The sequence below is a fragment of the Oncorhynchus mykiss genome, chromosome 29 (assembly GCF_057628025.1).
Source record: "Oncorhynchus mykiss isolate SJ-2025 chromosome 29, ASM5762802v1, whole genome shotgun sequence".
NCBI classification, from domain to species: Eukaryota; Metazoa; Chordata; class Actinopteri; order Salmoniformes; family Salmonidae; genus Oncorhynchus; species Oncorhynchus mykiss.
In genome coordinates this window covers 14,714,715-14,740,724 of record NC_143050.1, presented here as the reverse complement: position 1 = coordinate 14,740,724, position 26,010 = coordinate 14,714,715, and the positions used below count along the sequence as shown (strand labels likewise).

Sequence of the window (26,010 nt, the reverse complement as noted above, 5' to 3'; positions counted from 1 at the left end):
CTTCAGAAATGGTGTTTATCCACGCTCTCCTCTCTCCCACTCAGAGATGGTGTTTATCCACGCTCTCCTCTCTCCCATTCAGAGATGGTGTTTATTCACGCTCTCCTGTATCCCATCAGAGATGGTGTTTATCAACGCTCTCCTCTCCCCCATCAGAGATGGTGTTTATCCACGCTCTCCTCTCCCCCACTCAGAGATGGTGTTTATCAACGCTCAGAGATGGTGCTGCTGCAGTTTCCCTTAGGCTCAGAACAGCACAGCCCAGCCCAGGCTCCTCTCCCTCATGGACATCTGTGTTATGTGGTGCAGCCGCCAGACTGCAACCGCCCTATGTCTCTCTCTGTCTATCTCCCCTCTCTCTCTCCTCTCTCTCCCACTTTATCTGCTCTCTCTATCATTCTCTCTCTGTCTCGCTCTTCTCTCTCCATTCTGCCGGTTTCTCACACTCTCTCTCTCACTCTCATTCTCTCTGAGTGTGCCTCTCTGAGTGTGGTTTCCATGGTGACAGCTGTGTGCTGCAGAAACGTCAAAGAGCTGAATCCACCCAGGAACGCTCCCGCATTAAACACTTAAATACTTGCTCTCTTTCCTAGCTCACTCTCTTTTTTCTCTCTCTCCTCTTTCTCCCTCTTTTTCTTTCTCTCTTTCTCTCTTAATCTCTCGCTCATCTCTCTCTCTCTCTCTCTCTCTCTCTCTCTCTCTCTCTCTCTTTCCTTCTCCCTCTCTAGCTCTCTTTCTGTCTCCCTCTCTCTCGCTCTCTCTCTCTCTTCTCCCTCTCCAGCTCTCTTTCTGTCTCCCTCTCTCTCTCTCTCTCTCTCTCTTTCCTTCTCCCTCTCCAGCTCTCTTTCTGTCTCCCTCTCTCTCGCTCTCTCTCACTTTCTTTCCCTCTCTCTCTCCTAAAGTAGACTTTTTACTTCCCTCACTAAATGGCTGTTCTATATTTGAATCCATTCACCAGTTTGCAATAGTAAATGTAGGAATAAACATTTGTCTGGGATCTCTTACTGTCAGTTTCATTTCAGCTGTTGCTGAGCAGTCACTGATTTGTAATCCAAACTGACCTTGGTGAAACTGACCTTGAGCAAAACTGACCTTGAGCGAAATAGCCCTTTCCTTTCCTGAGGCCTCTAGATGTCAGTCACATTGATTGGTGTTGTGTGGGCGTCTCCACTGCAGGTGCCATCATTCTGACAGACAGGCAGTAGATCTCTCTGTGTCATTCACAGCTACACAGACACAGGGACCCCATCCCCCAGACTTGGAGATACAGGGCCTTGCAGAAGTATTCATACCCCTTGGATTTCTTCACATTTTATTGTCAACAATCGACTCATTTTTCTTTTTTAAAGATGAATAAAAAGTAAATAACTAAAATATAGTCGTTGCATTCGTATTCAGCCACTTTGTTTAAGCAAGCCTCTAGCAAATAATAAGGCTTGACATTATTTTCTTATGAACAACCCTTCCTCTGTCCACCATCTATACAACATCTGTCATGTCAAGCACAGATTCAACTTTAAAGACCAGGGAGCTTTTCACATGCCTCATAAATAAAGGCCGTGATTGGTCGATGGGTAACTATAACAAATCAGAAATGTAATATCTCTTGAAGCAGGGAATGCCAAGAGTGTGCAAAGCTGTCATCAAGGCAAAGGGTGGCTACTTTGAAGAATCTCAAATATAACATATATTTTGATTTGTTTAACACTTTTTTGGTTACTACATGATTGTGGGATTTCATAGTTTTGATGTCTTCACTATTATTCTACAATGTAGAAAATAGTAAAAAATAAAGAAAAACCCTTGAATGAGTAGGTGAGTCCAAACCTTTGACTGGTACTGTATACAGTACGTGACTTAGAGATATATATCCCGTGTCAGTCTGAGGACTGGGTTTACAGAGGAAACAAAGGCAGGCTGATCCTTGTTGTAGAATGGTAATTATAGGGTTACCTGCCTGTGTAGTTAGTTGGTTTAACAAGACTATGCCTCAGTGTGTGTGTGGTTAGCTGAGCAAGCAGATACATATCTTGTTCCAAGACAGCTAAGAAGCAGCTAGGACTGTTTTGTATTTTCTGATCAAGAGGACACTGTTTGCTTGTCATCCTGTATCTTACTCTGCTTTACTTGATCCTTTACATAATCCCTCTATATCTTGTATTCCCTCTCTTCCCTCTCTATCTTGTATTTCCCTCTCTATCTTGTATTTCCCTCTCTTCCCTCTCTATCTTGTATTTCCCTCTCTATCTTGTATTTCCCTCTGTTCCCTCTATATCTTGTATTTCCCTCTCTTCCCTCTATATCTTGTATTTCCCTCTCTTCCCTCTCTATCTTGTATTTCCCTCTCTTCCCTATCTATCTTGTATTTCCCTCTCTTCCCTATCTATCTTGTATTTCCCTCTCTTCCCTCTCTATCTTGTATTTCCCTCTCTTCCCTATCTATCTTGTATTTCCCTCTCTTCCCTCTATATCTTGTATTTCCCTCTCTTCCCTCTCTATCTTGTATTTCCCTCTCTTCCCTCTATATCTTGTATTTCCCTCTCTTCCCTCTATGTCTTGTATTTCCCTCTCTTCCCTCTCTATCTTGTATTTCCCTCTCTTCCCTCTATATCTTGTATTTCCCTCTCTATCTTGTATTTCCCTCTCTTCCCTCTATATCTTGTATTTCCCTCTCTTCCCTCTCTATCTTGTATTTCCCTCTCTTCCCTCTCTATCTTGTATTTTCCTCTCTTCCCTCTCTATCTTGTATTTTCTTCTCTATCTTGTATTTCCCTCTCTATCTTGTATTTCCCTCTCTATCTTGTATTTCCCTCTCTATCTTGTATTTCCCTCTCTTCCCTCTCTATCTTGTATTTTCTTCTCTATCTTGTATTTCCCTCTCTATCTTGTATTTCCCTCTCTATCTTGTATTTCCCTCTCTATCTTGTATTTCCCTCTCTATCTTGTATTTCCCTCTCTTCCCTCTATATCTTGTATTTTCTTCTCTATCTTGTATTTCCCTCTCTATCTTGTATTTCCCTCTCTTCCCTCTATATCTTGTATTTCCCTCTATATCTTGTATTTCCCTCTCTTCCCTCTCTATCTTGTATTTCCCTCTTTTCCCTATCTATCTTGTATTTCCCTCTATATCTTGTATTTACCTCTCTTCCCTCTATATCTTGTATTTACCTCTCTTCCCTATCTATCTAGTATTTCCCTCTCTTCCCTCTCTATCTTGTATTTCCCTCTCTTCCCTCTCTATCTTGTATTTCCCTCTCTATCTTGTATTTCCCTCTCTATCTTGTATTTACCTCTCTTCCCTATCTATCTTGTATTTCCCTCTCTTCCCTCTCTATCTTGTATTTCCCTCTATATCTTGTATTTCCCTCTATATCTTGTATTTACCTCTCTTCCCTATCTATCTTGTATTTCCCTCTATATCTTGTATTTACCTCTCTTCCCTCTATATCTTGTATTTCCCTCTATATCTTGTATTTCCCTCTCTATCTTGTATTTACCTCTCTTCCCTATCTATCTTGTATTTCCCTCTCTTCCCTCTATATCTTGTATTGCCCTCTATATCTTGTATTTCCCTCTCTATCTTGTATTTACCTCTCTTCCCTATCTATCTTGTATTTCCCTCTCTTCCCTCTCTATCTTGTATTTCCCTCTTTTCCCTATCTATCTTGTATTTCCCTCTCTATCTTGTATTTCCCTCTCTTCCCTCTCTATCTTGTATTTTCTTCTCTATCTTGTATTTCCCTCTCTATCTTGTATTTCCCTCTCTATCTTGTATTTCCCTCTCTATCTTGTATTTCCCTCTCTATCTTGTATTTCCCTCTCTATCTTGTATTTTCCTCTCTTCCCTCTCTATCTTGTATTTCCCTCTCTTCCCTCTCTATCTTGTATTTTACTCTCTATCTTGTATTTCCCTCTCTTCCCTCTATATCTTGTATTTCCCTCTCTATCTTGTATTTCCCTCTCTATCTTGTATTTCCCTCTCTATCTTGTATTTTCCTCTCTTCCCTCTCTATCTTGTATTTCCCTCTCTTCCCTCTCTATCTTGTATTTCCCTCTCTTCCCTCTCTATCTTGTATTTTACTCTCTATCTTGTATTTCCCTCTTTTCCCTATCTATCTTGTATTTCCCTCTCTTCCCTCTCTATCTTGTATTTCCCTCTATATCTTGTATTTCCCTCTATATCTTGTATTTACCTCTCTTCCCTATCTATCTTGTATTTCCCTCTATATCTTGTATTTACCTCTCTTCCCTCTATATCTTGTATTTCCCTCTATCTCTTGTATTTCCCTCTCTATCTTGTATTTACCTCTCTTCCCTATCTATCTTGTATTTCCCTCTCGTCCCTCTATATCTTGTATTTCCCTCTATATCTTGTATTTCCCTCTCTATCTTGTATTTACCTCTCTTCCCTATATATCTTGTATTTCCCTCTCTTCCCTCTCTATCTTGTATTTCCCTCTTTTCCCTATCTATCTTGTATTTCCCTCTCTATCTTGTATTTCCCTCTCTTCCCTCTCTATCTTGTATTTTCTTCTCTATCTTGTATTTCCCTCTCTATCTTGTATTTCCCTCTCTATCTTGTATTTCCCTCTCTATCTTGTATTTCCCTCTCTATCTTGTATTTCCCTCTCTATCTTGTATTTTCCTCTCTTCCCTCTCTATCTTGTATTTCCCTCTCTTCCCTCTCTATCTTGTATTTTCTTCTCTATCTTGTATTTCCCTCTCTATCTTGTATTTCCCTCTCTATCTTGTATTTCCCTCTCTATCTTGTATTTCCCTCTCTATCTTGTATTTCCCTCTCTATCTTGTATTTTCCTCTCTTCCCTCTCTATCTTGTATTTCCCTCTCTTCCCTCTCTATCTTGTATTTTACTCTCTATCTTGTATTTCCCTCTCTTCCCTCTATATCTTGTATTTCCCTCTCTATCTTGTATTTCCCTCTCTATCTTGTATTTCCCTCTCTATCTTGTATTTTCCTCTCTTCCCTCTCTATCTTGTATTTCCCTCTCTTCCCTCTCTATCTTGTATTTCCCTCTCTTCCCTCTCTATCTTGTATTTTACTCTCTATCTTGTATTTCCCTCTTTTCCCTATCTATCTTGTATTTCCCTCTCTTCCCTCTCTATCTTGTATTTCCCTCTATATCTTGTATTTCCCTCTATATCTTGTATTTACCTCTCTTCCCTATCTATCTTGTATTTCCCTCTATATCTTGTATTTACCTCTCTTCCCTCTATATCTTGTATTTCCCTCTATCTCTTGTATTTCCCTCTCTATCTTGTATTTACCTCTCTTCCCTATCTATCTTGTATTTCCCTCTCGTCCCTCTATATCTTGTATTTCCCTCTATATCTTGTATTTCCCTCTCTATCTTGTATTTACCTCTCTTCCCTATATATCTTGTATTTCCCTCTCTTCCCTCTCTATCTTGTATTTCCCTCTTTTCCCTATCTATCTTGTATTTCCCTCTCTATCTTGTATTTCCCTCTCTTCCCTCTCTATCTTGTATTTTCTTCTCTATCTTGTATTTCCCTCTCTATCTTGTATTTCCCTCTCTATCTTGTATTTCCCTCTCTATCTTGTATTTCCCTCTCTATCTTGTATTTCCCTCTCTATCTTGTATTTTCCTCTCTTCCCTCTCTATCTTGTATTTCCCTCTCTTCCCTCTCTATCTTGTATTTCCCTCTCTTCCCTCTCTATCTTGTATTTTACTCTCTATCTTGTATTTCCCTCTCTATCTTGTATTTCCCTCTCTTCCCTCTCTATCTTGTATTTCCCTCTCTATCTTGTATTTCCCTCTCTTCCCTCTCTATCTTGTATTTTACTCTCTATCTTGTATTTCCCTCTCTATCTTGTATTTCCCTCTCTTCCCTCTCTATCTTGTATTTCCCTCTCTATCTTGTATTTTCCTCGCTTCCCTCTCTCACCCCCCACCTCTCTTTGCGGTCTCCCTCTCTCCACTGCTTCCTTTGCTTCCTCTCTCAGAGTCAAGTCAACAGACAAGTGTTAAAAGCAGGGACTAGCCCCCCCCCCCCCCACACACACACACACACACACCCACACACTCTGCTCACAGAAAAGCAGACCGATCTAAACAAGGTGATGGATGTTTAAAACCATTACGTCTTCAAAGATAAACTAGTGTGCTTGTGAAGGGGTGCGATATCTGATGATGTGCAGGTACAGGATAGAGGGGCTCTGAATGGAGGTGCAAGACATCTATCCGGTCATATTTGAGACTAAGAGCAGAGAGGGCTGCAGGCTGCAGGCTGCAGGAATGGATGTGGGTCTGGTTGGGGCTAGTTCTTGGCCCAGGAGGGAGGCAGAGATGGGGCCTGTGAAGGGTTTAAGAGCAGGACATCCAGGGAATCCAAGCCAGAAATTTGAGAGGTTTATTTTTATTTACTCTAAATGTCAGGCTCCCCCTACAGCACCCCTCTCTCTCTTGGCACCTCCACCACAGCACCCCTCTCTCTCTCGGCCCCTCCACCACAGCACCCCTCTCTCTCTCGGCCCCTCCACCACAGCACCCCTCTCTCTCTCGGCCCCTCCACCACAGCACCCCTCTCTCTCTCGGCCCCTCCACCACAGCACCCCTCTCTCTCTTGGCCCCTCCACCACAGCACCCCTCTTTCCCTTTCTCTCGGCCCCTCTACCACAGCACCCCTCTTTCCCTCTCTCTCTCGCCCCCTCCACCACAGCACCCCTCTTTCCCTCTCTCTCGGCCCCTCCACCACAGCACCCCTCTTTCCCTCTCTCTCGCCCCCTCTACCACAGCACCCCTCTTTCCCTCTCTCTCGCCACCTCTACCACAGCACCCCTCTTTCCCTCTCTCTCGGCCCCTCCACCACAGCACCCCTCTTTCCCTCTCTCTCGCCCCCTCTACCACAGCACCCCTCTTTCCCTCTCTCTCGCCCCCTCTACCACAGCACCCCTCTTTCCCTCTCTCTCGCCCCCTCCACCACAGCACCCCTCTTTCCCTCTCTCTCGGCCCCTCCACCACAGCACCCCTCTTTCCCTCTCTCTCGCCCCCTCCACCACAGCACCCCTCTTTCCCTCTCTCTCGGCCCCTCTACCACAGCACCCCTCTTTCCCTCTCTCTCGCCCCCTCTACCACAGCACCCCTCTTTCCCTCTCTCTCGGCCCCTCCACCACAGCACCCCTCTTTCCCTTTCTCTCGGCCCCTCTACCACAGCACCCCTCTTTCCCTCTCTCTCGCCCCCTCCACCACAGCCTGATCTCAGGATGGCCCCGGGACCAGACTGTTGAGAAACAGCAGATGCTTCATAATGGAAGCATTTATTAAAATGATTATTATTATTTAATTGATTTTATTATTGTTTTGTGATGCACTTTGAGATTATTCTGTATAATGAAAAGCGCTTTATAACTGTAATAAATTATTATTATTCATGGATTAGAAAAAGGAGGGACAGAGTATTCGGCGTGTACTGTGGTTGTACTGTGTGACTGTGCTGTGGTTGTACTGTGTGACTGTGGTTGTACTATGGTTGAACTGTGGTTGTACAGTGTGTGTGCATGCGTGACTGTGTTGGTGTCTGAGAGAACAAGCTGTGTTAAGTCTCTCTCTTTCTACCTAGCAGAAACAGGGTCAGCCAGACTGGGACTGATGTGGAGTCTCAGATAGTAGTGTGTGTGTGTGTGTGTGTGATCATAGACAGCCCTCTTTTCTTGAAATTCAACAGGATGAAGAGTAGGTGCTCTCCAAAGTGAGGTTGGTCAGCCTGGTCTCATAGACTAGACGTAACATAGTAACTGTAAATCCGGGACACTCAAATTAGTATGATATGTTACGTTTGGTATGGTTACATAAGACAGAAGGTTACTTAAGGCAAGGTTGCGTGTTTGAATCTCATCAGGGACAACTTTAGTATTTGAGCTAATTATCAACTTTTTATCGACTTACTACTTTTTAGCTACTTTGCATCTACTTAGCATGTTAGCTAACCCTGGCCCCTAACCCTAACCTTAATACTTTTAGCAAACCCTAATCTTAACCCTTTAACCTCTCCTAACTTTAACTCTAAACCCTAACCCCTAGCCTAGCTAATGTTAGCCAACTAGCTAATGTTAGCGTTAGCCACCTAGCCACCTAGGTAACATTAGAAACAACATATTGAAATTTGTAACATATCATACAAATTGTTATTCATACATACAAAATCAATGATGGACACACAAATGAATACATACCATACAAAACGTAACATAACATGCTAAATTGAGTGTCTCGGATTCACATACAGAATATTACGAAATGCTCTGAGACCAGGTTGGGGTGGTACACCCCCAGGTAGAACACACGCACACACACACACACACACACACACACACACACACACACACACACACACACACACACACACACACACACACATTGATAAGTGCAGCCTTTTTAGTCAGGATGGACTGCTCTTATCCCGTATTCAATCTTTCATCTTCCATCCATTTGCTTGGTGGGTGGCACTGCATGAAAACAAGAGTCTATGGGGAGCATGGAGGAAAAGGTTGGGGGCCGTGGGCGGAGAGCTCATCAATTTACACAAATGTTATTTGTCCTTTGCTTCAATTTCTTTCAACACAGTGGTTTTCATGTCATGGCAGAAACGGAGTAGGGGAACAGTGACATATTTAGTCCCATAGCATATTTGTTTCCCTACAATTTGGGTTAAGATGGAGTTCTTTGAATTTGGGATACATACCCTTATCAAAGAACATACTGAACTTACACTGAGATTGTTTACGTAAACGCCTCCTCCTCTTGTTTTTTAAAAACATGTTTTAATTTAACCTTTATTTAACCAGGTGGGCTAGTTGAGAACAAGTTCTCATTTACAACTGCGACCTGGCCAAGATAAAGCAAAGCAGTGCGATATAAGCAACAACACAGAGTTACACATGGAATAAACAAACATACAGTCAATAATACAATAGAGAAAGTCTATATACAGTGTGTGCAAATGAGGTAAGATAAGGGGGGTGAGGCAATAAATAAGCAATAGAGGCAAAATGATTACAGTATGGCAAATTAAACACTGGGGTGATAGATGTGCAGAAGATGAGTGTGCAAGTCGCAATACTGGGATGCAAAGGAGCAAAATAAATAACAATATGGTGATGAGGTAGTTGGATGGGCTATTTACAGATTGGTTATGTACAGGTGCAGTGATCTGTGAGCTGCCCTGACAGCTGGTGCTTGAAGGTAGTAAGGGAGATATGAGTCTCCAGCTTCAGTGATTTTTGCAGTTCGTTCCAGTCATTGGCAGCAGAGAACTGGAAGGAAAGGCAGCCAAAGGAGGAATTGGCTTTGGGGGTGACCAGTGAAATATACCTGCTGGAGCGCGTGCAGCGGGTGGGTGCTGCTATGGTGACCAGTGAGCTGAGATAAGGTGGGGCTTTACATAGATGACCTGGAGACAGTGGGTTTGGCGACGGATATGAAGCGAGGGCCAGCAAACAAGAGCATACAGGTCGCAGTGCTGGGTAGTATATGGGGCTTTGGTGACAAAACGGATGGCACTGTGATAGACTGCATCCAATTTGCTGAGTAGAGTGTCGGACGCTATTTTGTAAATGACATCGCCAAAGTTAAGGATCGGTAGGAAGGTCAGTTTTACGAAGGTATGTTTAGCAGCATGAGTGAAGGAGGCTTTGTTGCGAAATAGGAAGCTGATTCTAGATTTAATTTTGGATTGGAGATGTGAGTTTAGAAGGAGAGTTTACAGTCTAACCAGACACCTAGGTATTTGTAGTTGTCCACATATTCTAAGTCAGAACCATCCAGAGTAGTGATGCTGGACGGGTGGGTAGGTGTGGGCAGCGATCGGTTAAAGAGCATGCATTTAGTTTTGCTTGCATTCAAGAGCAGTTGGAGGCCACAGAAGGAGAGTTGTATGGCATTGAAGCTCGTCTGGAGGTTTGTTAACACAGTGTCCAAAGAAAGGCCAGAAGTATACAGAATGGTGTCGTCTGCGTAGAGGTGGATCAGAGAATCACCAGCAGCAAGAGCGACATCATTGATGTATACAGAGGAAAGAGTCGGCCCGAGTTTTGAACCCTGTGGCACCCCCATAGAGACTGCCAGAGGCCCGGACAACAGGCCCTCCGATTTGACTAACTGACCTTTGTCAGAGAAGTAGTTGGTGAACCAGGCGAGGTAGTCATTTGAGAAACCAAGGCTGTTCAGTCTGCTTATAAGAATGTGGTGATTGACAGAGTCGAAAGCATTGGCCAGGTCGATGAATACAACTGCACAGTATTGTCTCTTATCGATGGTGGTTATTATGTCGTTTATGGCCTTGAGCATGAGGTGCACCCATGTCCAGCTCTGAAACCAGATTGCATAGCAGAGAAGGTATGGTGGGATTCAAAATGGTCGGTGATCTGTTTGTTAACTTGACTTTCGAAGACCTTAGAAAGGCAGGGTAGGATAGATATAGGTCTGTAGCAGTTTGGGTCTAGAGTGTCTCCCCCTTTGAAGAGGGGGATGACCGCTGCAGCTTTCCAATCTTTGGGGATCTCAGACGATACGAAAGAGAGGTTGAACAAGCTAGTAATAGGGGTTGCAACAATTTCAGCTGATAATTTTAGGAAGTGAGGGACCAGATTGTCTAGCCCTGCTGATTTGTAGAGGTCCAGATTTTGCAGCTCTTTCAGAACATCAGCTATCTGGATATGGGTGAGGGAGAAATGGGGAGGCTTGGGCAAGTTGCAGTGAGGGGTGCAGGGCTGTTGACCGGGGTAGGGGTAGCCAGGTGGAAAGCATGGCCAGCCATAGAAAAATGCTTGTTGAAATTCTCAATTATCACGGATTTATCGGTGGTGACAGTGTTTCCTAGCCTCAGTGCAGCGGGCAGCTGGGAGGAGGTGCTCTTATTCTCCATGGACTTTACAGTGTCCCAGAATGTTTTGGAGTTAGTGCTATAGGATGCAAATTTCTGTTTGAAAAAGCTAGCCTTTCCTAACTGCCTGTGTATATTGGTTCCTAACTTCCCTGAAAAGTTGCGTATCGCGGGGAATATTCAATGCTAATGCAGTACGCCACAGGATGTTTTTGTGCTGGTCAATGACAGTTAGGTCTGGAGTGAACCAAGGGCTATATCTGTTCCCGGTTCTACATTTTTTTGAATGGAGCATGCTTATTTAAGATTGTGAGGAAAGCACTTTTACAGAATAACCAGGCATCCTCTACTGATGGAATGAGGTCAATAGCATTCCAGGATACCCGAGCCAGGTCGATTAGAAAGGCCTGATCGCTGAAGTGTTTTAGGGAGCGTTTGACAGTGATGAGGGTGGTTGCTTGACCGCAGACCCATTACGCAGGCAATGAGGCATTGATCGCTGAGATCCTGCTTGAAGATAGCAGAGGTGTATTTGAAGGGCAGGTTGGTTAGGATGGTATCTATGAGGGTGCCCGTGTTTACGGATTTGGGGTTGTACCTGGTGGGTTCATTGATAATTTGTGTGAGATTGAGAGCATCAATCTTAGATTGTAGGAATGCCAGGGTGTTAAGCATGTCCCAGTTTAGATCACCCAACAGCACGAGCTCTGAAGATAGATGGGTGCAATAAATTCACATATGGTGTCCAGGGCACAGCTGGGGGCAGAAGGTGGTCTATAGCAAGTGGCAATGGTAAGAGGCTTGTTTCTAGAAAAAAGCAGAAGCTCAAATAGTTTGGGCACAGACCTGAATAATAAGACAGAACTCTGCCAGCTATCCCTGCAGTAGATTGCAACTACGCCCCCTTTGGCAGTTCTATCTTGTCGGAAAATGTTATAGTTAGGGATGGAAATTTCAGGGTTTTTGGTGGTCTTCCTAAGCCAGGATTCAGACACGGCTAGGACATTCATGTTGGCAGAGTGTGCTAGGGAAGTGAATAAAACAAACTTAGGGAGGAGGCTTCTAATGTTAACATGCATGAAACCAAGGCTTTTACGGTTACAGACGTCAACAAATGAGAGCGCCTGGGGAATGGGAGTGGAGCTAGGCACTACAGGGCCTGGATTAACCTCCACATCACCAGAGGAACAGAGGAGGAGTAGGATATGGGTACGGCTAAAGGATAAAATAACTGGTCGTCTAGTCTGTTCATATTTTCAAGGCATAATGTACAGACAAAGGTATGGTAGGATGTGGATACAGTGAGGGTAAACCTGTGCATAGAGTGACGATGAAAGAGATAATGTCTCTAGAAATATCATTTAAACCAGGTGATGTCACCGCATGTGTGGGAGGTGGAACTAAAGTATTAACTAAGGCGTATTGAGCAGGGCTAGAGGCTCTACAGTGAAATAAGCCAATAATTACTAACCAAAACAGCAATGGACAAGGCCTATTGACGTTAGGGAGAGGCATGTGTGGCCAAGTGATCATAGGAGTCCAGTGAGTGGCTTCAGGCAGCTAGTCGGCCGGGGCTAGCAAGCCAGCAGAAGGCCATAGAGGGACGTCGCGATGGAAGAAAGTCTGTTGTGGCCTCCTCATGCTGTGATGTCAGCAGACGGATCAGCAGGGCTCTGAATGGTAAACCAGGCATAATTGGCAAAATAGGTATAGTGGCCAAAGAATTTCTCCGATGGGCCTCTGAAGCTAATAGTCCAATGTGTTCTAGACAGCTACTGTGCCGTGGAGAGCAGGCCTAGCAAGGCTAGCTCCAGGCTAATTGGTTCTTGCTTCGGGACAGAGACGTTAGCCAGGAGTGGCCACTTGGATAGCAGCTAGCTAGCTGCGATGATCCAGGTGAGAAAAAAAAGGTTCAGAACTTGCGGTAGAAATCCAGAGATATGGAGAAAAAAAGGTCTGATTTTTTTCTGGTTTGAGTCTGGCGAGACTGGCGAGAGTTGTCCGGGCTAAAAGTAGCTGTTGACCACTAGCAGTGGCTAGCTGTCTACTAGCTAGTAGCTAGTTAGCTGGCTAGCTTCTGTTGGGGGGTTCCGGTTCAGAGGACGGATCAGCAGTGTTCTGTGTGGTAAACCAGGCCAATTGGCAAAATACAGTTGCAATTCGTTGTATCGAATTGCAATATACAGTCATTAAAACTCGTTTTTCAACCACTCCACAAATTTCTTGTTAACAAGCTATGGTTTTGGCAAGTCAGTTAGGACATCTACTGTGTGTATGACACATTTCCAACAATTGATTACAGGCAGATTATTTAACTTAGAATTCACTGTATCACAATTCCAGTGGGTCAGAAGTTTACTTACACTAAGTTGACCCTGACTTTAAACAGCTTGGAAAATAGCAGAAAATTATGACATGGCTTTAGAAGTTTGTGATAGTCTAATTGACATCATTTGAGTCAATTGGAGGTGTACCTGTAGATTTATTTCAAGGTCTACCTTCAAACTAAGTGCCTCTTTGCTTGACATCATGGGAAAATCAAACGAAATCAGCCAAGACCTCAGAAAAAAAAATTGTAGACCTCCACAAGTCTGATTCATCCTTGGGAGCAATTTCCAACGTTCATGTGCCATGTTCATCTATTCAAACAATAGTATGCACGTATAGACACCATGGGATCACGCAGCGTCATACCGCTCAGGAAGGAGACGCGTTCTGTCTCTTAGAGATTATTGTAGTTTGTTGCGAAAAGTGCAAATCAATCCCAGAACAGCAGCAAAGGACCTTGTGAAGATGCTGGAGGAAACAGGTACAAAAGTTACTATATCCACAGTAAAACAACGAGTCCTATATCAACATAACCCGAAAGGCCGCTCAGCAAGGAAGAAGCCACTGCTCCAAAACCGTCATAAAAAAGCCAGACTGCAGTTTGCAACTGCACATGGGGACAAAAATGTTACTTTTTGAAGAAATGTCCTCTGATCTGATGAAACAAAAATAGAACTGTTTGGCCATAATGACAATCATTATGTTTGGAGGAAAAAGGGTCAGGCTTGCAAGACGAAGAACACCATCCCAACCGTGAAGCACGGGGGTGTTAGCATCATGTTGTGGGGGTGCTTTGCTGCAGGAGGATCTGGTGCACTTCACAAAATAGATGGCATCATGAGGGCGGAAAATGATGTGGATATATCGAAGCAACATCTCAAGACATCAGTCAGGAAGCTAAAGCTTGGTCGCAAATGGGTCTTCCAAATGGACAATGACCCCAAGCATTCTTCCAAAGTTGCGGCAAAATGGCTTAAGGACAACAAAGTCAAGGTATTGGAGTGGCCATCACAAAGCCCTGACCTCAATCCCAAAGAACATTTGTGGGCAGGACTAAAAAATTGTGTGCGAGCAATGAGGCCTACAAACCTGACCCAGTCACACCAGCTCTGTCAGGAGGAATGGGACCAAATTCACCCGACGTATTGTGGGAAGCTTGTGGAAGGCTACCTGAAACATTTGACCCAAGTAAAACAATTTAAAGGCAATGCTACCAAATACTAATTGAGTGTATGTAAACTTCTGACCCACTGGGAATGTGATGAAAGAAATAAAAGCTGAAATAAATCATTCTCTGTACTATTATTCTGACATTTCACATTCTTACAATAAAGTGGTGATCCTAACTGACCTAACACAGGGAATTTTTACTAGGATTAAATGTCATGAATTGTAAAAACAATGTTTAAATGTATTTGGCTAAGGTGTATGTAAACTTCTGACTTCAACTGTATGTATAGTGGCCAAAGAATTTGTCCGATGGGCCTTTTAAGCTAACAGTCCGATGTGCTTTAGACAGCTAGCGGGCCGCGGCTAGCAGGCTAGCGGGTGGGCATACAGGGGACGTCGAGACGGAGGAGTCAGTTGAAAAAACCCCTCGGGCAGAATTACGTTGGTAGTCCAGTCGTGATGGGTCAGCGGGGGTCCAGGTTTTGTAGCCCAAGGAGTGGCTGATGGGCCTCTTCGGCTAGCCGGGAGATGGGCCTAGCAGATGGGCCTAGCAATGGCTTACTGATTACTAGCTAGCAGCCAGCTTTTGATGGGGGTTCCGGTTCTTAAGTATAAAAAATAGCAGATCCGTACCACATTGGGTGAGGCAGGTTGCTGGAGACTCTATTCATTCTGTAGATGGAAAGTGATATTAAAATATATATGAAATATATACGGAAAAAAACAAGGAACATTTTTATTTACGGGACAAGACAAAACACACAAAACACAAAACTAAACAAAATAAAATAAAAAATATTGAAAAAAATAGCATAATGGTACTCTCTTGGTTTGTACACTATTGAAAGTCTTGTTGAAACACTCAGTGAACATTTTAAGTAAGTTATTCAAAAACATCTACATAACCTATGTAGATTAGCATGAATAAAAACTCCCTGAAAAATTCTCAAGGAACCTGAATAACACTTTCTAGAACCTCTCTGCAGCTAAAAATAAATGTTTCCAGAACAGGCAACATTTTCATTTCTGTTCTCAGGAGGTTTAAAAAAAACTTACCGGTCAGGGAACGTATGGCTTCGTTCCCACAAACAATGTGAAACCCCCCCCCAAAAAATCCCACAACTTCCAACAACTTCCAAGGAACCAAATGTGTTAGAACCAAATGTGTTAGTTATACACTGACACACTGTGACAGACTCACGCGCACACACACATGCACACGTACACTCACACGCACACGCACACACACACACACACAGAGACACAGGTGCCAGAGAGGACAGCACAGCCAGAGGCATAGCAACGAGACCCATCTTGCTCAACAAAGGGGGGAGACAAGGGTTATGAAGGCGAGGATTGTTGAGGAGGTGGGAAGGAGGGGAAAGGGGGTGAGGAGGGGGAGGGTGGTGCTTCCTGTCAAATTGGAGCCCCTTCAGTCCTACTCCGTCATCACCGCCGACAGATTAGATCACTATGCAGAATCTCTGAGAGAAGAGCAGAGAGGAGGAGAAGAAGGAGAGGTAAACAGAGGGAGTGTTGATAAAGGTGGGAGATATATACACAGAATGAGAGAGAGAGAGACTCAATGGGCACTTGGCCTCCATTTTTTCTTTGAAGTTTCCTGAGACTGAGTGGGGGTTTGCAGTGAGCGGGCTGACCTGTTGGGACATGATGACCACCCCCCCCCACCCACACCAAACACATGCCCCTCCCAACAGTGATATGGGTTCCCGAGGGCTGAACCGAGAGAACACCTCTGGGAGGCCCCCGATACCAAACTAGCAGATGAGTCACACAGAGCATTGTTTTGGTCACAAGTTTCATTGGGTGTCCTAGTCTGTTGTTTTTCGACATGTTACTCTCCTAGCTGCTAGCACTATACTCTTAGGGAAAAAAAGGTGCTATCTAGAACCTTCAAGGGTCCCCATAGGAGAACCCTTTGAAGAACCCTTTTGGGTTCCATGTCCACAGAGGGTTCAACAGCCAAATAACTATTTTGGAACCCTTTTTTCTAAGAGTGTACACTAGAGAGTGAAATTCAGTTGGAGTGATATTTGACAGGCTTGGTGCATACAGTAACAGCTTATAAAATAATCAGTGGTGCTTTAAGAGCCTACTGTACATTAGCGTGTTACTGACATTGGCATTGTGTAGTATTTAAGGTGTTTTTAAGTGTGTTAGGTTATCTATTAGTAATGTGTCGTTTCTGTGAGAGGATGTAGTTTCTGTAGTGTAGTTTCTGTGAGAGGATGTAGTTTCTGTGATGTAGTTTCTGTGAGAGGATGTAGTTTCTGTGGATGTCTTTTATTTCTCAGACTTAATTACATTTCTTCATCAGCAGTAATTTACACTGTGACTGCTATGCAGTTTTTGAAAGTAAAGAGTGGTGGGTGTCTGTAAGACTGTGTGTGTGTCAGAGGAGGCTGGTGGGACGAGCTATAGGAGGACGGGCTCATTGTAATGGCTGGAATGGAACAAATGGAACTGTATCATACACATCATACATGGAAACCACATGTTTGACTCAGTTCCATTTACTCCATTCCAGCCATTATAATGAGCCCTTCCTCCTATAGCCTCTTCTGGTGTGTGTGTGTGTGACCGAGCTTGCTGCTCAGGTTGGTGATGACACGCCAGCAGAGAGAAACATCCACAGACATGCTGGGGCTCGCTAACACGTCAGGGTAGGAGGACACAGGGAGGAGAAAGAGAGAGAGAGAGAGAGAGTTTTCTAGTTTTGATTGGTTTCAATGCATATCCTCCTGTGGTTTCAGTGTTTATAACCCAAATCAGAACCATTAGATGGGAGTTTGGGGATAGTGATATTGTGTAGAGACCACCTCACCAACCTGTCCAGACCCAAAGGGAGCTGGGTGGGGTCAGCATGGGTCAGGGGTTAACTGGCCCCTCTCCTGGGGTGAATGGGTTAGTCATAAAGAGAAGATGCTCCGGGCTAGGGGGAGGCTGGGGCTGGGGGAGGCTATATGTGGCCTGTTATACTGGCCATCTCCTCCTCTCTGTGGGAGTTTCCTCTCTCTCTATACTGGCCATCTCTTCCACTCTGTAGAGATTTCCTCTCTCTCTCTCTCTGGTCTCCGCTCCAGCTTGAGGGCCTGGAAGAGGCTCTGCTTATCTGATAGTTCCAGGCAGGGAACAGTTAATTGCTTGACAGCAATGGGAAATGCCTCTTTGCTCACTCCCTTTCTCTCTCTCTTACTACCCTCCCTCTTTCTTCCCCTCCCCATTCTCTCTCCTTAGCGCTGTCGCCCCTCCTCTTCGGTCCTCTCTCTTCCTCTCTCTCTTCCCTCTCTCTCTCTGCCTTGCTGTGAGTAGGTGTTTCCCTACTGTGGGTGATTGGTGTGCGTCTATATAGGATTGGAGACGCTCTGAGTCTAGTGCCCACTTGCCACACGCTCCTCACAGGACTACCTGTTTTTTTCTGGGTTTTTTTTCCTTCGAGGATTTACACTTTCAACTGACAGCATGTCGGAGGGCAGGAAAAATGAGAAGAAAGGGAGAAAGAGTGGGGGGAAAAGAGCACGGAAAGAGGAGAGAGAGCGCAAAGAGAAAGAATTGAGCGATCCAACCAAAGGTAAAAAAGAATGGCTGGAGAGGACATTTGGAGAGGCGTGTGTGTGTGTGTGTGTGTGTGTGTGTGTGTGTGTCTGTGCACTTGATTGTGTGTAAGTATGTGCACACTTGGCACAGACCTCAATTCAACATCTATTCCACATTGGTTCGACGTCATTTTGTTGAACTGACATGGAAACAGCGCTGATCAACCAGTGTGTGCCCAGTGGGTGTGTGGATGTGTTGCAGTAGTGGGATTGCAGGACCTGTGAAAGAATGCATGGCCTTCCAAGCTTAACGCCAGGTTGTCACATGGAAGGGATGCGGCAGCATGTACATGTTGGAGCACATCTGGCTTGAGCGGTGTAGCTACACTGATGTGTCATCTAATGTGCTTTTTGCGTGCGAGCCCAAATCAAAGCCCTCAATGATCTGGGGACCTCACTGCGCACTGCACACACCACGGTAACACCACGGCAACACACAGCTGTGTTGGGAACACTTTGACAGAGGCCGCAGGGTGTAACTCCTGTTATTTTTCGGGTTTCATATTTCACTTTCGCTTACATATCTCATTATATAGCAGCCTGAAACTGTTGTTTGCTTCTCCCAGTCCCTTATAGCGTAGCCTAGTGGTTAGAGCATTGGACTAGTAACCGGAAGGTTGCGAGTTCAAACCCCCGAGCTGACAAGGTACAAATCTGTCGTTCTGCCCCTGAACAGGCAGTTAACCCACTGTTCCCAGGCCGTCATTGAAAATAAGAATGTGTTCTTAACTGACTTGCCTGGTTAAATAAAGGTTAAAAAAAAATTATAAAAAAAATAGACAAGGCTCATGGAGCAATACAATTGACAGTATATGTTTGAAGTACTGTATCACACACTACACAGTAACTTTATTTCTGACAGTTCACTGTCTCCTAGCTGGTGTCCAGTGGCCCAGTGGCTCATTCACTTCTCACAGGAAACCCCTGTGCCATTGGAATTGCGCTGCAGCTGCATTCGCAAACGCATCATTTTGTGCTCTCACTGGCGGCTGCTGCAAGCTGCAGCATGTTACTGCAGTTTGACCCTGGGTCGCAGGGAAGACCTACCCCCATCTCAAAGTGGTACTCTCCTCTCTCTGTCCCATGCTAATAGAATGAACATTTTATTTAGGTACTATATGTTATTTCTTACATTCTCCCCAACACCGTCTCTTTCTCACTGTTTCACACACACACACACACACACACACACACACACACACACACACAAATTAGGGTTGGGAATTGCCAGGGACCTCAAAATAAATGATCACAACACAATATTTATTGCAATTCTCACAATGCTATCTACAGTTGAAGTCGGAAGTTTATATACACCTTAGCCAAGTACATTTAAACTCAGTTTTTCACAATTCCTGACATTTAATCCTGGTAAAAATTCCCTGTCTTATGTCAGTTAGGATCACCACTTTATTTTAAGAATGTGAAATGTCAGAATAATAGTAGAGAGAATGATTTATTTCAGCTTTTATTTCTTTCATCACATTCCCAGTGGGTCAGAAGTTTACATACACTCAATTAGTATTTGGTAGCATTGCCTTTAAATTGTTTTACTTGGGTCAAACGTTTCAGGTAGACTTCCACACGCTTCCCACAATACGTCGGGTGAATTTGGTCACATTCCTCCTGACAGAGCTGGTGTAACTGGGTCAGGTTTGTAGGCCTCCTTGCTCGCACACACTTTTTCAGTTCTGCCCACAAACTTTCTATAGGATTGAGGTCAGTGCTTTGTGATGGCCACTCCGATACCTTGACTTTGTTGTCCTTAAGCCATTTATCCACAACTTTGGAAGTATGCTTGGGGTCATTGTCCATTTGGAAGACCCATTTGTGACAACGCTTTACCTTCCTGACTGATGTCTTGAGATGTTGCTTCAATATATCCACATAATTTTCCTATTTTTGTTTCATCAGACCAGAGGACATTTCTCAAAAAAGTATGATCTTTGTCCCCATGTGCAGTTGCAAACCGTAGTCTGGCTTTTTATGGCGGTTTTGGAGCAGTGGCTTCTTTCTTGCTGAGCGGCCTTTCAGGTTATGTTGATATAGGACTCATTTTACTGTGGATATAGATACTTTTGTATCTGTTTCTTCCAGCATCTTCACAAGGTCCTTTGCTGTTGTTCTGGAATTAATTTGCACTTTTCGCACCAAAGTACGTTCATCTCTAGGAGACAGAATGCGTCTTCTTCCTGAGCGGTATGACGGCTGCGTGGTCCCATGGTGTTTGTACTTGCGTACTATTGTTTGAATAGATGAGCGTGGTATCTTCAGGCGTTTGGAAATTGCTCCCAGGGATGAACCAAACGTGTGGAGGTCTACAATTTTTTTTCTGAGGTCTTGGCTGATTTCTTTGGATTTTCCCATGATATCAAGCAAAGAGGCACTGAGTTTGAAGGTAGGCCTTGAAATACATCCACAGGTACACCTCAAATTGACTCAAATGATGCCAATTAGTCTATTCCAAGCTTCTAAAGCCATGACATCATTTTCTGGAATTTTGCAAGTTGTTTAAAGGCACAGTCAACTTAGTGTATGTAAACTTCTGACCCACTGGATTTGTGATACAGTGAATTATAAGTGAAATCATCTGTCTGTAAACAGTTGTTGGAAAAGTTACTTGTGTCATGCACAAAGTAGATGTCCTAACCGACTTGCCAAAACTATTGATTGATAACAAGTTTTAATGACCCCAACCTAAGTGAACGTAAACTTCTGACTTCAACTGTACATTGCAATTCGATACAGCAATTTGAATATAATTCGATGTCCAAACATATTCCTCACCATTTTTTGAGTAGAAGGCCATTAGAAAACAAGCTTTGATCACTCATGGAAACAAAAGTTCTGAAAAAATGTTGTCTCACCATTTAAAAATAAGATGGAAAATGAGCTAGAGAAATATAAACAGCTGTCTAGTACTAGCTAGTGTTAACTACCATTTTTTTGAGAATCCATACTTGGAGTCATATAATCTATATCATTTCGTAAAAAATTATATTGCAATACTGTACTGTATTGATTTTTTACCCCCTATCACTAACACACACACACACACACACACACACACACACACACACACACACACAGTATGTTGTGGTTTAACCATGAATTCAATACTAGACTGGGAGAAATGTATCCGCTGTCATAGTGGGGGTTTTGCAGCCAAAGCTAAGGCATCTGTGACTCTGTGAGTAACCCAGCCCGTGAACCCTCTCCAGGGTTATAAAAGAGTGCCTGTGCACCTCAGTCTGCCCTCACAAGCCCCTCAGTCTGCCCTCACTAGCCCCTCAGTCTGCCCTCACTAGTACCTCAGTCTGCCCTCACTAGCACCTCAGTCTGCCCTCACTAGCCCCTCAGTCTGCCCTCACAAGCCCCTCAATCTGCCATCAGTAGCCCCTCAGTCTGCCCTCACTAGCGTGTTACACCCGTGTCTGAAATGGAAGGCTCCCAGAGAGAGAGGTCAATCATAGACCTGGGAAGTCACACTAAGATCTTAGATACCACAGCTACATTAGCACATCCCACAGACCACAAGACCTGTATTGTATTGTCTTTTGCTCCCCACCTCCTACCAAGCCCATACTTAGGTTTCTCCCTAATTTAGAGTGAGATTTCCCCCGGCTGAGGGCTCACAGTCTTGTCCTCTGCCTCACTAGGCTCTGGAGACCTTCACTGTAATAGCTTCCATTCCTCTTCTCTTTTAATGTGCTGATTATTCCATAGTTTTGTCACCTGTTCGACTGACAGACATTACCAATGTCATGAATGACATGAAATTTGCTTGAAAGCTCTTAACACCTTTAGGAGAGGGGTGAGAACGTACGAACTGTACATGTGTTTTAGTTAGTTGAGAGAGAGAGAGAGAGAGAGAGAGAGAGAGAGAGAGAGAGAGAGAGAGAGAGAGAGAGAGAGAGAGAGAGAGAGAGAGAGAGAGAGAGAGAGAGAGAGAGAGAGAGAGAGAGAGAGAGAGAGAGAGAGAGAGAGAGAGAGAGAGAGAGAGAGAGAGAGAGAGAGAGAGAGAGAGAGAGAGAGAGAGAGAGAGAGAGAGAGAGAGAGAGAGAGGCCACGATCATGCCCAGAGTTTACTTGCAGGCAGCTTTCCTGTCATCCATCATCCTCTCTCAGTGTTAGGTGGACTCTATGACTGTCCTCTTTTCAAGTGCAGTAGATGCCTGTTTGATCTCTTGTTCTGCTCATTCAAGCACTTAGGGCAACAATTGTTCTGCCTAGTTCTGCTTCCCTCCGCTCCATTGTTAAACAGGTGTCGTTTGGTGGGTCAGTCACCCTGTTGTGTACTGCATAATTATTATAATAATTATTATAATATTGATAATAATTGCAGCCCATTTGTCAGTGTGTGGTGTTCGTGTCTGTGTCTCTGATCCCCAGTCAGACAATGTGCCTATTTACACAGCTAGGAGCAGTGTGTTATAGTATAGCTAACCTGATGGTAATTTGCAGTGTTTTGTCTAGCGGAAAAAAGGATAAAAGAGCACCTGAGAGACTCCATTTGCTGTCTCTTAAGGGAGGGAAAATAACTATGTTATGCTTCCAGGAAGCACACTTGTTCTTCAGTTTATCCCACCTCACTTTTCATTTCTGTTGTACTATACTGCTTGCGACTGCACATTTATTCTATACGCAGCTGTAATAGTTTATTGAAGTCTTAACACTATAGTTCCTGCTGTAGGGCTTTTGGATGGCTGTTTTATCAGCTTCACATTGACATGCTAGAGAAGAGAATGGCATGCACTGAATAGAACACAACACCAAACAGAACACTTGTGTTCTAGTTGGATGACTTCCTTGATCAGGGACTGTGACACAGTGTTGACCTCAAGATATGAAGCTGTAACCTTCTGGTTATAGGATAAAACCCAGAATAAACAATACCTAGGCTAAGTCTAGAGAGAGTCGACTCCAGAAAAATCCTTGTGTCGGTCACCACTGTGAGAGAGGCAAACACCTAACCTTTTCATGTATATATGTTTGATTAATTGAGGAATGTTTCTGATGTGTGAGGAGTGACAACGAGTGAATGTTTTTTTCGGTTGACTTTAATGGCAATTGCAGGTCTGCGTATTGGTGCTTACTGACTGACTGACATAGCTGATTCAGGCTGCTCTTTCCTATGGCTCACTAGGCTTTCCTCAGGCTGTGTGCTGCTCTGAATCCGGTAGGAGAAGCGGACGCATGTAAATCAAGCTCAGTGTTTTGTAGTCTGGATTTAATGTTCATTTCCTCAATGTGCTACTGGCACTGTGGTGTTTTACATGTTTGTACTGTTTGAGAACTCGCAGAGTACTAGGAATGGAAAATATTTTTATTTTGAGAACACAAGGGCAAGGCCGTAAAAAAATATGCTTAATTTATCATAAGCATTATAGATAATAAATCTTAACTGCTAAATTGTTTCATATATATTCAGTCAATAAAAAACAATAACCATTTAAGATGAGTTTATTGAAACCGTAATATCAACTGATTATATTACACCATGGAACACAATCTTCCAAAAGGCAGTAACCGCAGCATTAACTCAGCAGTAACCTCAGCAGTAACCTCAGCAGTAACCTCAGCAGTAACCTCAGCAGTAAGCTCAGCAGTAACCTCAGCAGTAAGCTCAGCAGTAACCTCAGCAGTAACCTCAGCAGTAACTCAGCAGTAACCTCAGCAGTAACTCAGCAGTAACCTCAGCAGTAACTCAGCAGTAACCTCAGCAGTAACCTCAGCAGTAACCTCAGCTGTAACTCAGCAGTAAGCTCAGCAGTAAGCTCAGCAGTAAGCTCAGCAGTAACCTCAGCAGTAAGCTCAGCAGTAACCTCAGCAGTAACCTCAGCAGTAAGCTCAGCAGTAAGCTCAGCAGTAACCTCAGCAGTAAGCTCAGCAGTAAGCTCAGCAGTAACCTCAGCAGTAACCTCAGCAGTAAGCTCAGCAGTAACCTCAGCAGTAATGCTTGCTTGTAGAAGCCTATGGCTGTGCAATGGCATAGCCTTATTTTGTTAATTTAGTAGACAAGACGCTCTTTTGAATTTGTGATAAAACTGTTGTTATTTGGCAAGGAATGTAGCTTGTGTATCCCATCAGTTAGGCATTGTATTATGCCCACTGATTTTTATAGGCATTTATTTCTGTAGACCTAATGGGATCTTGTGTGTGAACTCAGCATGTGTAGAGGGCAGTGGCGGTCAATACCGTTTAAGATGAAGGAGGATGATGTATTGAAAAATTATTATGAGCATGGCTTTATTTCTATTATGCCATTCATATTCCATTCACCCAGCTCAATGTAACATTGATACGTTTAGGTTACTACATGACACTCAAAATGTCCCTGTACACATCATGTGGTTGCTACAACCTAGTCTATGAATGAAGGTTTACAATGTAGGTCGAGAGAATTTTTAATAAACAAAGTGACAGACCGCCTAGCACACTCTTGCCTGCATCTAGCTAATTTAGGGTGTAATCATTAGTCCAACAGTTGCAAATGAGAGTTTCTATTGGACAAATTCAGGTATGTTAATCCTCATTTTGTTCTGTTTGCTTACAGCGAAGAAACTTTTTTCAATAGAATCGGCAGAATGAATACACCGCTGATTACATGCAAACACAGTTCACTTTCATAGCAGCCACATAAAAACAGCATGATCACTTTGACCATTGTATATATTATTCCTTCTCCCAACAATCTATGTGCTCTCCTCCTCTCACCTTTTCCCTTCGCTTGTGGACTTCAGTGCACAACACATCAGCTGTCTGTGACCAAGCCAAAGTTTCCTTTCATGACCGCTAACTTCTATACACAGCCTACAACATTGTCACGTCATAGTCAACATTCTGTAGCTACTAGAACTAACGCGTTAGTAAGCCCGCTACAATCATGCAGTACAGTGTACAGTCAGAAAGATGTTTAGCAGTTACACTGGCGGGCCCCAGTGGCAATAAATTAATACAACCAAAAGCTTACCTTGACTTGGAAGAGTTCCAGTGTTGGATAGCCATAGCCAGCTAGCTAACATAGCATCCCTCTCTGTTTGAGCCGGGTGTTTGAGTAGGCTAAACTAGCAAGCTGCCTTCGGTAGCTAGTGAAAGTTTTAAAAAATACAACCAAATATTGCTCTCTCGCTTTCTCTCTCTCTTTCTCTCTCGCTTCTCCTTAATTTTGGAAGAAATTAATTTGTCTAAAACTGTTCAAATATTGTATTTTTCTCTCTTTGGGTCAACTACTCACTACATTTTATGCACTTCAGTGCTAGCTCGCTGTAGTTTATGCTTTCAGTACTAAATTAATTATCTGATCCTGTGATTGACTGGACAATATGTCAGTTTCTATTTATTTAATCTTTATTTAACTAGGCAAGTCAGTTAAGAACAAATTCTTATTACAATGATGGCCTACCAAAAGGCAAAAGACTTCCTGCGAAGACAGGGGCTGTTAATACAAATAAATAACATATAAATATAGGACAAAACACACATCATGACAAGAGAAAAAACACAACACTACATAAAGAGAGACCTAAAGACAACAACATAGCAAGGCAGCAACACACGACAACACAGCATGGTAGCAACACAACATAGTAGCACCACAAAACATGGTAAAAACATTACTGGGCACAGACAACAGCACAACTGGCAAGAAGGTAGAGTCAACAATACATCACGTAAAGCAGCCGCAACTGTCAGTAAGAGTGTCCATCATTAAGTCTTTGAATGAAGAGATTGAGATAAAATTGTCCAGTTTGAGTGTTTGTTGTAGCTCGTTCATGCTGCAAGAGCGCTGATAGGTTGGAGGACGTCCTACAGAAGTTTTCATAATTACTGTGTAAGTCTATGGAAGGGGGTGGGAACCATGAGCCTCATAGGTTTTGTATTGAAGTCAATGTACCCAGAGGAAGACAGAAGCTAGCTGTGGTGCTACGCTACAGAGAGCTGCTGACGCTACTGTAGACTTTCATTCCAAAACAGCGTGTTTTAATCAATTATTTGGTAACGTGAATATATTTAGTACAGTTTTATCTAAAAAG

The 26,010-nt window shown here is 43.5% G+C and overlaps 1 protein-coding gene across 4 annotated transcripts in view; it reads left to right on the top strand.

Moving 5' to 3' along the window:
* Window positions 1-26,010, top strand: part of nrg2a (neuregulin 2a) — a 170,808-nt gene that overhangs the window by 41,420 nt on the left and 103,378 nt on the right. For 2 of the 4 annotated variants that reach the window (XM_090226573.1, XM_090226572.1), the window contains exon 1: window positions 17,458-17,949. The exons of the other annotated variants lie outside the window; for them this stretch is intronic. In XM_090226573.1, coding sequence (XP_090082699.1) covers window positions 17,841-17,949 — 109 coding nt within the window. In that variant the 5' untranslated portion in view covers window positions 17,458-17,840. Of the gene's footprint in view, window positions 1-17,457; window positions 17,950-26,010 lie in introns of those variants that run through there. 4 annotated transcript variants of the gene reach the window in all.